Below are 14,523 nucleotides of genomic sequence, written 5' to 3'. Positions count from 1 at the left end.
AGTAGGATCTAACTCAGGTCCCCATGTTTGTTACCAACTGACTTGTCTCCTGGGCCCCTCAAATTTCTTCATTAAGGTTGGGGTCATGATTGGCAGCTACTCCTGCCCAGGTCCTCCCCCTCAATGCCCCAGAAACCACAAGTCATTGGATCGCCAGCATCAACTGCATCAGGAGCTGAGCTGTCGGCAGGGCCTCCTAACTGAACTACTTGATTGGTTCTGACATTCCTCCCACTAAACAAATTCCTCTCCTTTATTTACTGTTCTCTCTAACCTACCCCCCCCACCCCATGTGCTTCTGAGTTTGAGCCCAAATTTATTCATTTTCTTCTCCCAAATAAGTATGAGACGTGCTTCTTATGCATACATCAGTAATTAGAAAAGAATATGAGGCTAGCTAACACATGGAAGCTAGAAACACAGAAGTAGAAAGGATGTAAGGGTATAAAAGGTAAATTCTATAACGCCATTTAACAAAAGGGAGTAATTTCAAAAAGTGGACTATTTAATAAAATAGTGAGGAGCAGAGCAGGAATTGTAATTAGCAGTTGAAAAGTTGGGATTGTGAGTGAAGATAAAGCAGTTGCCAGCCTAAACTGTATGTCAACTTTGCTAACAAGGAAGTGTTTTTGTATTGTTTTCTACAATTAAAAAAAACAAAAAACTACTTTATGGGCTGAAGAGAGAGCTTGGCTGTTAGGAGCACTTGCTGCTCTTGCTGAAGAGCTAGGTTCAGTTCCCAGCACCCATGCAGTGGTTCACAACCATGTGTAACTCCAGCTCCAGGAAACCCAAAGCCTCTTCTGATTACATATGCATCAGGCACGGATGTGGTACACATACACACATGTAGGTAAAACACTCATATACATAAAACTTTAAAAGTAAATATTTAAAAGTTATTTTTAAAGAAGTTAACATTATATTTTTAAATGAATAATTAGAAACTAATGACAAACAATAGGAAATTAGTTAAGGAACTAGATTTCCACTTACTTAATGGAATAGTATATGGGCTTCAAGAAGCTATATAGAAGAAATTTTGATAATAGTAAAAGCCAGTTGGGACAGTGTTAAATGAAAAAAATGCATTATACACCTGCAAGTTCACTGACACAGACATTGTTAAAGGAAAAATAACAGCTGACAAAGCTACTTCTACATTATTGAATTTATGCTTAAAAGAAAACATCCACCTCTCTATATATATATTTTAAAAATCTTTTAAAGATTTCTTTTACTTTTAAGTATGTGTATTTGTAGGGGCATATATACATGAGTGCAGGTGCTCATGGAGTTAAAAGAGAGTTTCTGATTTCCTGGAGCAAGAATTATAGGCAGTTGTTGGAGACACTCAGTGTGGGTACTAGAAACAACCTCAGTCCACTGCAAGAGCAATATGTGTTCTTAAACCACTGAACGATCTCCCCAAACCCTCTATATACACATTTTTTTAAAGACCAAAGAAGTTATGGACCAAGTTTTCAACAGTGATTAGATGAGGAGAGTTTCAATTAATTTCAATTTCCTTTTGTCTATAGTAATTCTTGACTTTCCTACAATAAATATGTCTTGACATTGCAATGAAAAGAATCACTTTCAATGGCAAAAACTAAAATATGTTTTAATATCTTCCATCCAAAAAGGCGAAATAAAACAAGTCACACATCCAAACAGAATTGTCTAAGGATGCCAACAGTGACAGTACTTCCTTGGAAAAGGGAAGTCAGAGAAAGGAGGACTGGCCATTAGCAGCTAGAAGAAATGAAGACAGTAAGATAAAGGGAGGCAACAAGACAGATTTGAATCAGGTCCAAACCAAGCAAGGCTTATGAGGCTGTGTTGAAAATGAGTGATGACAGATAGAGCCGTGAGTACCAGAGATAAGGAGGATGACCAGGCTGGAGTCAGCATGCCTGAGAATGATGGGTGACACATAGCAGAGGCCTGCGTCAGGAGCGCCTGGGGAAGATGGGGTGAGATGCCTTTCTTAACAGAAGAAAGAACACCTGCTTGTAGAGGTTGGGCCAGCATCTTTGCTGCTATTTTCTTTGTTCTTCTAGTAAAGTGGCAGTTGGGTAGGAATGGCAAAACGCAAATAATGAGTTACTGAACAGACTTTTCTGGGTTTGTAATAGATTTAAATTAAACAAATTGTATTTCAGGGGAAAAAAAATGGGTGATAAAACTTGATGCTTTCTATTAGGTGTATAAAGCATCCAATGGTTTCCTTAGAAGTGAAATAGCTCATTGTACAGAGACCTGAGGAACAGACACCAAATCCTGTCTCCCTTCTTCCACTTGCCTACGTACCAATCTTTACTGACATACTTTACACAAGTATTGGCTTTATTCCTGCTTTCCTGCCTCTCTGGCCTGTTTAACCTGTGACATCCTATGAACTGAACTCTCCCAATCATTCCTGCTCCCTTTGATTTCTGTGTCACCAAGCTCATATTTTCTATATTTTCTGAAAACATCATTTAGGATTTTCATATTCATCATCTTCGAAATGATTCTGCAAGTTCCTAGAGTACAGGCTGGTTTCAGTACCATTTTATCTGTTCCATCCACTACAATACAGCAGAATACAAACATACCTTGTCGTGAGATATTAGCATTTTTCCCAAATATTATAACCTTGTAGTGAATGTAGTGACTTTATTACTTAAACGTGCGCGCACACACATACACACACACACACACACACACACAGAGTAAAATATGTTTGTCATTATACCACACTGATACAGACCATAGTTTCAATAATATTCCTATGGACCCTATAAGAAAAGTTAGTCTACTGATATAGCTTCTGGGGAGTGGGGAAGGAGAGGAGGAGGAAGGATAGATGTGAGAGAGAAGAAAGAAGAGAGGACAGAAGAAAGAGCAATATCTTCGTTAGGATTTCTATTGCTGTGATGAAACGCCATGACCAAAAGCGAGTCTGGAGAGAAAGGGTTTACTTGGCTTATACTTCCATATTGTAGCCCATCACTGAAGGAAATCAGGACATGAACTCAAACTGGGCAGGAACCTGGAGGCAAGAGCTGATGCAGAGGCCATGGAGGGGTCCTTGCTTGCTCCCCATGGTTTCCTCTGTCTGCTTTTTTATAGAACCCAGGACCACCAACCCAGAGATGGCACCACCCACAAAGGGCTTGGCCCTCACCATCAATCACTAGTTAAGAAAATGCCTCACAGCAAGATCTTATGGAAGCATTTTCTCAGTTGAGGTCCCCTCCTTTCAGATAACTCTAGCCAGTGTCAAGTTGACATAAACTATCCAGCACAAGGAAAGAGGAGAGAGGAGAGAGGTGGAGAGAAAGAGAAAACACTATCCAAAGTGGTCAAGTGGTCATACCTCATAACACATCATGGAAGTCAAAGTTGGCTGTACTCAAGTGAGTTAGGCACCTGACAAAGACAGCATGTTTAAGTGACCTATTATATAGGAGAAAGTAACTCATTTGATATAACCCTCTTCCTCAAGAAACCAAACTTTTAAGTTACATCTGGAAGCTGGAAGGAACACATTAGCCTATGTTAGGCAACTCAAGTGTAAGTTACAGGGTATCAGAAACTCTGAGTATATATGTAGAACCTCAGTGCAGAAGGAAGGCATGCTGAAAATGGGAAAGGAGCCAATTTATAAAGAGAGAAAGGAGCCAGCAGATATAATTTATTTCATTGGCTGAGCACTAGAAGGAAATGTGGGGCCTCCCTTTCAGTCAGAGGCTCTATCCTAGGTCATCTCAAGAGCCCATGGCAGCAGAAATGCAACCATATTTAACAGAGTCAAAGCTGCCTCCATTTTTATGATTCTCTCAAGGGCTACATACACTGTGAAACAACCAAGTACAATTCTTGGCACATCAGTACTCTGGTAGGTAGTTCAACTACATGTAAATTAATCATTATTTTGGTGATCCATGGAAGGTCCCAAGCTTTCTTGACAGCCAGCTATGGGATTGCTGCTTGTGTGGAGATGGATCCATGTGTTTCTGTCTCTACAAGACTCACTATTGCTCGGTGAGCACACAACCATACTCCTTTGAATGGCACTTCCAAATGTTGGGTTTCTTGCCATCCAAAGCAGCAACTGATCTGTTTTGAAGTCACTGCAGTTTGACTGGGTGGCAGAGTTCACTCCTCACATCACAAGGAGAATTAGTCTGCAATTCTCTTTTACTGGCAATAATACTTCCCTCTCCTGTGGCTCTTTACTGACTTTGTACTCCATATCTCCTAAATAACAAACATGCAGATTACAAATCTCCTACTAATTCAAAGGCAGAGTGTAGATGGATCATCTGGAGATGATCAGGCCATAAGTCTGGGTAAATTCAGAAAATCTAAGTAACAAAATTTTGAGGACTAGCCCCATATATAAAGATTAACCATCGCTTCTGGTGTCACTGATAGTCTCCAAACATCATGGAGACCAACTATCAGTTTCATCTCCTCTAAGAAACAGTGCATCACTTGAATGAAAGAGAAAACACATGAGGACACTTTAAGGTCAGGAAGGCAAATAAAAAACTCTAATGAATGAAATCCACATTGCTGGCTATGCACCACACAGCCCCTCCCCCCTTTTTCAGAGATTCAGAACTCCTCAAGGGAATCAGCCTTTATTTTTAACCTAAGGCTACATTTTCCAAAGAGGCTGCTATTGCTCTTGCATGTGTCCCACCCACATCCCTGAAAGCCATCCCTGGCACACTTTAATTTGATTTCATAGCAAGAACTCATCAGCAAATAGTATACCGTCAAAGTCATAAAACTGAGAAGATTACTAAGTGAGTGCAGGTGAGTAAAGACAGTTAAAGGCTGAGCCCAGGGAAGTCCAATATCCAGTCTAGGGAGATCAAAGGGATGGGACGGACCAACAAACAGGATCCTGAAGCCCCAGCCATGCTATCCATGCCTCAACTCCATTTATCTGGGGCCACTCAAACATTCACACATGTTGTACTTTCTCTGACTCAGACTCTTCTATCCCACCTTGTCAACTTTGCCCAGCCAATCATGATGTTCTTCAGATCTCCTCAGTGGACCCTTCTCTCCAGTGAGCACATTTCCCAGACAGATGCTCCTCCACATGGGATCTCACAACATGACAACATGTCCCTCACAGCTTGACCAAAGTGGGAATTTCACTTGACATTATGAGAGTACTTGATATCTGGTGTCTGTTTCATGGTATTGGTAAAGACATAAAAGCAAGGTACTCTTGCTCTACCTCACTGTTCAGCACAGGGACTTGTAGAGAGCCGAACCGGCCCTTGATAAAGACATGATAAATGAAGCTGTCATCCATCAGTCTCTCTCACTGGTTTTTTTACTTGGTGAAATAATATCCTCTTTATCTGGGTCCCAGGAGCTGGTTTAGACAGGAGCATCTCCTTTGTACTTAAACTATAAAAATGAAATAACCCATGCTCATCTCCTCCCACTTTCTTGGGACACTAATCTCTTCTTCCCTAAGGGACACAGCACACACACACACACACACACACACACACACACACACAAAAAAAAAAAAAAAAAAAAAAAAACCTTTCCACATACTACTTTTACTTCAGAAAAATCAATAATGTGAATATTGGCATATCTACCACTCAGCCCATAACAAATCAGGTCCAAACAGAATAATTTAGTTCTCTATTTCTCTGCATTTTTCACAAGACGGATACATAAAGTCCAACATGACTACAAGTTAGATAAAGAAAACATTTTTCTTGGTCATAGACACTGAACCCAGAGCCTCATTCATGTTTAGCAAGTTTTCCACCACTGAGCTACACCTCCTACCATGAAATAAAACTTCAAGTGTTTTATTACATTTCTCTCTCTCTCTCTCTCTCTCTCTCTCTCTTCTCTCTCTCTCTCTCTCTCTGTGTGTGTGTGTGTGCGTGTGTGTGTGCGCGCGCGCGCGCGCGGGTGCGCACATGTGTGCATGTACTCATAGGTGCCTGTGTCATGGGGCGTGTGTGGAGGTCATTTCTCCCCTCCCACTATGTAGTTTCCAGGGATCAAATTCATGTTGATCTCTCTCACACAAGAAAACCCTTTGAAGGTGATTGTGAACAACATTCAAATGGTACACAATATATAAAGAGGTATAGTAAAAATACTCCTAGCGTTTGCAGACTAAATAAATAAATAAAATTCTCAAACTGAAATTGAAAAATCACCTAAGTAAATATTAAACATATATGTGTGAATTCTAAATAAAAAACAATTCAGAACTTTTTTTTTCTCAAAGCATGAACAATCCTTCAAAAAGGATGGTGGTTATATTCTGAATATGGCAGAGGATACCCATGCATAGGTAGCTTAGAATTTCCGGTAAAAAAGATGCCAGGGTTGGTATTACGTCAACAGATGCAGGAAAGAGCTTTGATAAAGTCCAGCATCCCTTTATGATCAAATTCCTAAAGAAACTAGCAATAGAAAGAACCTGACCAACATAACGAAGCCTATATACAATGAAACTACCCCAACATTGTAGTAAATGGGGAAAACAATGCTTTTTTCTTCATTAAACTCAGGAATGAGGTTTTGGTGTTGTTGTTTTTTTTTCCCACTAAACTCTCTCCATTTGTGTTTAATATAGTCCTCTAAGTCTGAGCTTAAGCAACGACACAAGAAAAAAAAAAAAGGACACCAATAGGAAAGGGGGAAGTCAAATTATTCTTTACAATTTGATCCTTCACATAAGAGACCCTATGACTCCATCAGAAAACTCTGAGAAGTGATAAATAGTTTCAAAAAGTAGCAGGATACAAAATCAACATAGAAAATCAGTGGCTTTTTTATAAACTAGTAATAAAGATTTTGAGAAATAAATCAGGAATATAATCCCTTTCGTTATAGCTTCAAAAGTATGTAGAGCAAACTAACCAAAAGGTAAAAGACCTCACAATGAAAATTTTTAAACACTTAAGGAGGAGGAAATTGAAATTTTTCTTTGCTTCAAAATGAAGACATTATACACTCCTGGGTCAGTAGAATAAATGTAAAAAAAAAATGGCTATACTACCTAAAACAATATACAATTCTCATCAAAATTCCAATGGCATTCTTCACAGAAATAAGAGTAATAATAAAACTTTCCTAAAATTCATCTGGAAGCACAAAATATCCCCCATAGGCAAGCAATCCTGAGTAAAAAGAATAATGCTGGCAGTATCACAAAAACTGATTTAAAGTTATACTAAAAGTCATAGTAACAAAACAGTATGGCACTGATATAAAAAAATCACATGGAATGAAGTGGAGTGGAGTGGAGGAGTGGAGCAGAATGGAAAGATGCAGAAATAAACCCACACACCAACAGCCACCTGACTTTTGAGTGCTGCGGAAACATGCAAAAGAAGGCAGCTAGACCTCACTCAGTCTCTCATCCTGTACAACTCAAATAACTCAAAAGAGATCAAAGACTAAGGTCAACTGAAACTGTTAGCGGCACGGACACAGACTTTTGGAAAAGAACTCCAATAACCTGGAAATAATTATAAAAATTGGAAAAAATGGAATTTCATAAAGTCAAAAAGCTTCTATCCATCAAAGGAGACAACCCAGTGAAGGGACAGACCATAAAATGAGAGAAAATCTTTCTCTGCTATCCATCGGATAGACAATTGTCTAAAGTGTATAAAGAACTCTCTATACTTCGGACAGACTACTGTCTAAAGTGTATAAAGAACTCTCTCACACATCCACACACCAAACCAAAAAAAAAAAAAAACCTCAAAAATCTAATTATCAAAATAAAACCCAACAACCCAATCAATAAATGAGCTAAGGCAATGAATAGACAGTTCCCGAAAGATGCAAAGCAAAGGGTCAATAAACATATGAAAGCACATTCCACATCTGCAGCCACCAAGGAATACAAACTGAAATTACAACAAGAAGGCAAGTCCTGGTAAGAGTTCAGAGCAGAGGGAACACAGGTAACAGGATTGTAAGTTAGACTGCTGCTATGGAAACCACTATGGAGGACCCACATAAAACTGAAAATATGACCCAGCTAAATCAATTCCAGATATGCCCAAAGAACTCTAAGTCAATATGCCAGAGATATTGTCACATTTGTGTTTCTTGTGACACTATTCCTAATAGAGAAGTAATGGGATCAGCCTATGTGTTCACCAACAGATGAATAGATAATGTATATACAAATAAATGTAAAAAGGTTAGAGGCATACAATGGAGTTTTACTCAGCCATAAAGAAAAATGAAATCACATCATTTACTAAAAACAGATGCAACTTGAGATTTTGTATCGAGGAAAGTTAGACTCATAAAGACAAATATGTTTATTCATTAGTGAATCCAGATTTTATAGAGAGACACATAAAACCATTTATATATACACAATATATACATATATGGTATAACAGTAGGAAGACTGGGAGAAACAAGGAGACTAACACAAGTGAGATAAAAGGGAGTTATCGAGGAAATAAAGTCAAAGTACATGATATACTGAAAAGAAAACATCTTTAGAAATCCAGCTCTACATATAATGAGTACAGGCCAGTAAAAAGGATAGGTCAAAGTATTATATTTGAGTCCTACAGGATAATGAAGCAATTACGGCAATGTCAATCATTTCATTTATGGACCTCAAATGTCTGTAAGACACATAATTCAGAAAAGGCAAATGTTACGTTATAAACTAATTATTTATGTGAGTATATATAACCTATTTTTCTTAAATATGTATGTAAATATTTAGAACATTAAATATGTATGTAGATATTTAGAATTATTTAGAACAACTTAGCTATGGGAGAGAAAACTGGGATTAGAAAAGATTGAAAAAATCTTTAGTTTTATTTGAACACTTGGATTGTTTTCTGCATAGGGGCCAGGTTACAAATTGCCTATGTAAGTTAAAATTAATTTTCAAAACTGCAAAAAGAATACTTCAACATAATTACAGTGAGATGCTAAGACTCTGTCTAGAAGTCCTACCGTCCATCGTGGACATGTGCATTGGCACTCAAGATGATTATTTAATGAGGGGTAAAAGATACAAACATGAAGGATGTCTATTTTCTATATTTTAAACATAAAAGATGACAGGCAAGAGCTCAGAAGGCTCTGGGACTGGCTGACCTAATTTCAGTCCCTGGGACCTGAGAAAACCAACTCCCACGGTTGGACTCTGACCTCCACTGTGCACTCCAGTATGCATGGGCATGGGCCCATGATTGTGGACACTAGACAAATGAGGGTAATAGAAAATTATGCTCAGAAGATGTAGTAGACAGCATTAATTGCCATCTAAGGTAAAAGAAATAACTTTATGAGATTGCTATCTTACAAAACCATTAATGAAAACTTATTGGACTACAGAAGCTACTATTTTAAGCAACAAGTGTGGGCAAGTGCTCAAATTTAAAGACCAAGATGAAAGTTTTCTTTAGTTTTTTAACGTATTAAGCATTTCTCCAAAAGGGAGTGATATTCATGTTTTTACAATAGTTGATCTCTGGGTTTTAAGCAGAAACAGTCCTTTCTGCAATACATACAGTCTAAGTCCTAAAAGAAAAAGTCCTATCAGATTAAACTGCTAAAACTCAAAAGATATGCTTTATAACCTAACAAAATTATTCTTGTGAATGTCCAGCTTTCCCTTTCTCATTTCTGCAAGTTCCAAAAAGCATCCCAAAGGTGAATCACACATGCAGAAGCAGAGAGTGTAAGGTACTAATTCTGGATTCCCCATCACACTATTAGCCACTAAACCCAGCCAAAGCACTCTGACGAAAACATAAAAAAAAAAAAAAAAAAAATCAGGACTGGAGAGTCTGAATTCTGTAAGTACTCGGAAAAAAAACATCTGAACTGATGGATGATGACTGATAAAGCGGCATGCCAGCAAGCACAGAAGAGTCCATGAGAGGGTGACTATATTAGGTGTGGAAAGTATGCCGGCATGTTCCAGCTTCTGCCCCTGGAGCCTGAACACCCTTCTCAAAGGTACCTGGCATTTCGAGGTAACAGAAATTACACAAACACACCCCACTGCAATGGGGTCAGGGCATGGCTGGCAAGTGTGACTTTGGTGCTGTCACTGAATGTAACTGAATAAACACCGGTTTCACAAATCAGTTCTTAAACGTCCCCAGCGTGTGCTTGGAGTTAAGAGTGAATGATGAAAAGCAAAAGTCCGTGCAGAACAGAGGGACACTCCTGTGATCCTAGTAATGACAAAACTTTGGAGGAAACCAGAGCTCACTTTCCAGCCAGAGCTCGACTGGCAGTGCACCTGGCACTCAGTGTAACAAGTACCCAGTGTTCTACCCCTGACTAACACAATCAATATTTTCCTCTAAACCCACAGCTTTTCCCAGAGACCCAAGAACTGCTGGCTCGGGTCCATGCCTCGATTTCAGTGAGGCACTGAGCCATTCACCTGTGTGCAGCAGGTTCCCTGATTCCAGGCAGAGTTCCAGATAACCATCTCTTGAGGTCAAAACAACTCCACAAACTCAAAACCTCAACTCCCTTCCACAATGAAACGATGAAATCCTGGATACTGAACTCCACTACAACCCTGAAGGGAGGAACTGACATGTTGACAGACAAGTGAATGAGGTCTGAGCCTGTCCCATCCTAAGAGATGAATGAATATGGCTACTTTCTAGAGGACAACAGAACATGCCACTTGTACATGGGGAACTTGGGGGCTGAGACACCATTGATAAATGCATATACCACCAGTTCACTTGAAGTCTGTGCACTCTAAATGCTCATTCCAGTGAGGGAGTAATTAACTATGTCTCTCTTACACGGGTCTACATTTCCTTTATCCCTAAATGATCAGAACACCACAGTTAAATCTGTCCCATCCCTGTAAATGAGGACGCCTGCCGCCTGTGCAGTTGAGCACTTTCCTACCTGGCACCATCCAACGCAATCAAAGGAGTCACAGGAATAAAAACACTACAGGTAAATTACACTACAGAATGAGGGCTTAAAGAGCTTATATAACAGCCATAAATTACTGCAAATTGCTGCACATCAAAAGAGACTTTGGCATACTGCATGCTTCGTACAGTCAACAGATAAGAAAATTGCATCATACTAGAAGGCAGGCAGGTGTTCGCAACAAAGATAAGAGATTTTTCCAAACTAAACATTCAACAGTGGCCAAGGTGCACGTGCACCCACACAGAGCCCTCTTAAGGAAAAAGTTAAATGTATGCCAAATTGAGACCTGCGACTGTTAGAAAACTGCTTGTCTTACTCTCTTTCAGGAATCAAGGCCACACTCAAGGGAGAGTTGGGGTACGCGCAAGGATGTTAGGTGGGGGCTACTCTGCTAACCCACTGAAAGTTAAGCATGGCAAGATGATACCAAAACCAGTCTCAATAATGGAAGTCTTCTAAGAACTGCCGCCAATGTTGCCGTTGCTCTCTAAGAAAGCATCAGGACATGAGGGCAGACAGATAAGGAGTGACCATGACCACTCATCCTGACAGAGTTACTTATGAAGCCTCCTCTACTTACGGTCCTGACTGAAACTTGTACATTTATTAACAGATAGGTTCAAGTAACTGCCTTGTAGTGTTATAGTCCAGACCTGGTTTCATCTTTGTGCGAGATGGAATTCCCAACTCCGGTGATCCCAGCACTCAGAAGACTAAGGTGAGATAAACTGAGGACAGCCTGGGCTAATCAGAGAGACTGTATCCTAACAAGTGTTTTAGAAAAAGGAAAAACATATGGAAAAGGCAAAGACCCTTAGGATAGGGATTCTCTGGGGAGAAAAGAAGAGAACACAGGAGAGCAGGGGTGTTGAACTGGATTGCCTCAAACACAGAAGCTGAAAAATATGGGTTAGAATATTAATATTTGTTGTTTATAGCTGGTGGGTACATGAAGATCAACTACATCGAACTGTGACACATACGTCCACTTTTCTTCTGAGAGTTCAGAGCCATCCCCAGGGCTTAGGCTTATAGCAAGTACAGCGGCTGTCACAGTGAAAATTTAAAGACAGGTCTTTTCTCCCACATCCTTTACCCAACGGTTCACATCAACAAATGAATGAACTGAGACAGACATTTATAGCCACATTTTCCAGGTATCTGTTTGGATACATGCATATCATCAGATCATTATATTAGGGTATAAGATTACTAATACGTCACCTTTCTGGAGACATTTTACAATCTAGACCCACACACAAAAAAATCCTAAGAATGTCATAGAGGCGAGTCGGCACACTAATAGTGGAGAGATACAGATATTTTGATGGCCTCATATAACATTTCCCTAAAACTTGAATTCAGATAATACATCATCCAAGTCTGGATTTCTGTATCGGAGGACCTGGAAATAATGAACCTTTGCACATCCCTGACTTAAGCTAAGAAGTGGCTGTTCAATTGACAAAGGCCTGCCTACCACAACCCTCACCACTCCCCATCACCACACTCACAGGAATCACTGATTCACACTGACTGCCCTGTTGCTATCAGCATTGCAATTCTGGGCAGAATTTCATAGGTACCACAGCTTGGAAGTGCCAGAAAGGAACAAGATGAGGAGTAGCAGACAGTCAGGTGTGATGGTACACACCTTTAATCCCAACACTAAAGAGGCAGAGGCAGGTGGACCTCTGTAAGTTCCAGGGTAGCCTGGTCTACATAGAGAATTCCAGGTCAGTCAGAGTTACATACGGAGACTCTGTCTGAAAGGAGATGGAGAGAAGGGACTGGATTCTAGACTTTGAAATTGCATAGAGGTTAGACTAGGAGAGACAGAGTTTGAACCAGAAGTTGAGCCCCTATCTTTAGCATAGCATTTTCATGATCCTGGCTGTACAGCACCAACACATGCAACTGCTTGCTCTGCTGGTGGCTTCCCAAAGGCCATGAGAATCATGACTGAACAGCACTCAGCATGGCTTAAGAGGGGGCTGCCTCTGTTCCATAGAGCCTAAGATACTCAGAGCTTCACGGACCTATTTTCGATGCAGTGTCCTTACCACCCATGTCTAGCCACAAGAATTCCTTTCAACTTGCTAATGTGCCAGCAGTCAGACATGGTATGCCCAAACTCCATCAAGAAAATGAACCAATACATGGCATTTTAAGCCAGGGAGGAAAATGACTATGGCTAAAAACCAAATCTGTTTGATCCAGAAAGAAGAAATTACACATGATTGTAAAGGTATTAGGACCACATATACAGAAGATGCATAAAGAAGGGATTCTCAATAACTAACTTCAAGAAAATATCAATATGGTTATATCAAATAAACTGTCCAAGGAACAACTGTAATTAACTCCCCATTGTACATAAACACACAAATATACATATATACCCATACAACACATTTATATAACATATATATAGCCAATTATGAAAACACCTGGGATATATTATCACTATACACACACTGTATTAAAAAGAAAAAGGAAGACACTGAGTGAGAATTTATGGAGTCCACACTACATCAGTCTGAAGGCATGTCTTGTCATTTTATCAGACCTGCTTTCCTGATCAGAAGTGCCAAGCTCTATGTTCTTATTAACATCTGCAGTTTCCAGAAACATTTTGCCATCTGAAGAGTCTTTTTTAGAATTACAGGATCATTGGTAGAGAAAAATAAAGACCACATTCATGCACGATTTCCACAAATTGGCCTTTTCCGCCCACAGATAGAAAAGAAGAATGTAAACACTCACCGCAGAGAGCTGGCTCCATGTGGATCTCAGTGGCTTATGGTGAATCACAATCTTTTCTTCTGGCTTCTGTTCTTTGGGCTCCGATTCTTCATCAGAGTCAATATCAAGGGCCTTTTCTTTGTAGTTTTGATACAGGACTGCATTTTCTTCAAGAAAACAAGTCGAATATGTCACTAATTGCTCCCGGTAGCTATGCTATTTGCTCTAAACAAAGGTCAACATTTGTACAAAGTTTAGTGCTGGCTTAATTAATAGCTGGGGAAAAAAAAAAAAAAAACGTATTTTGTCACCAGAGAATTTATGACATTCCAGCTGAAGCAACGTTTCAGTGTCTCTGTCCACTACTCATGGAAGACGGTCAGTCTCAGCCGATTGTCATTCAGGTTAAATTACATCCATGCTAGCTATGTTTTCTTCACTGTCTATCACTTGTTCACTCACTTACCTACTTGGCAAACATTTACTACACATCCATAATGCTTTATTTTCTAAAAATACGGGAAAAGATACTTGTCATCCCTTCATGAACCAACGAGTTGGTGAAAAGAATAAACTTCATACTCATGCATTTATTCATCCAACTGACATTTAGGAAATGTCTACTAGATGCCAGCAACTGCTAAGCAACTAGGAATATAATGGACAAAAAAGATTAAGAAATTTCAATGTTCATGAAGCTAACATAAAATGAAGGAGAATTGAAATAAACAATTAACCCTTCATAAGTATTTCAAATATGGCCATGTTGTCATGGAGAAAAAACAAATGATGGAAGGGGGTAGGAATTCTGGGAAGAAGTAA

General features: G+C 39.5%; 1 protein-coding gene across 1 annotated transcript in view; it reads right to left on the bottom strand.

Moving 5' to 3' along the window:
- Positions 1-14,121, bottom strand: part of Arhgef26 (Rho guanine nucleotide exchange factor 26) — a 110,853-nt gene extending 96,732 nt beyond the window's left edge. Inside the window, exons 1-2 of the mRNA XM_037207293.1 lie at positions 14,116-14,121; positions 13,723-13,917 (exon numbers count right to left, since the gene is read on the bottom strand). Coding sequence (XP_037063188.1) covers positions 13,723-13,917; positions 14,116-14,121 — 201 coding nt within the window. The remainder of the gene's footprint in view (positions 1-13,722; positions 13,918-14,115) is intronic.
- Positions 14,122-14,523: the final 402 nt, after the last annotated feature.

This window comes from Peromyscus leucopus, chromosome 6 (genome assembly GCF_004664715.2).
Source record: "Peromyscus leucopus breed LL Stock chromosome 6, UCI_PerLeu_2.1, whole genome shotgun sequence".
In the NCBI taxonomy this organism is placed as follows: domain Eukaryota; kingdom Metazoa; phylum Chordata; class Mammalia; order Rodentia; family Cricetidae; genus Peromyscus; species Peromyscus leucopus.
Note: the sequence above shows the minus strand (reverse complement) of the source record. Positions and strands in the feature narration are given on the sequence as shown.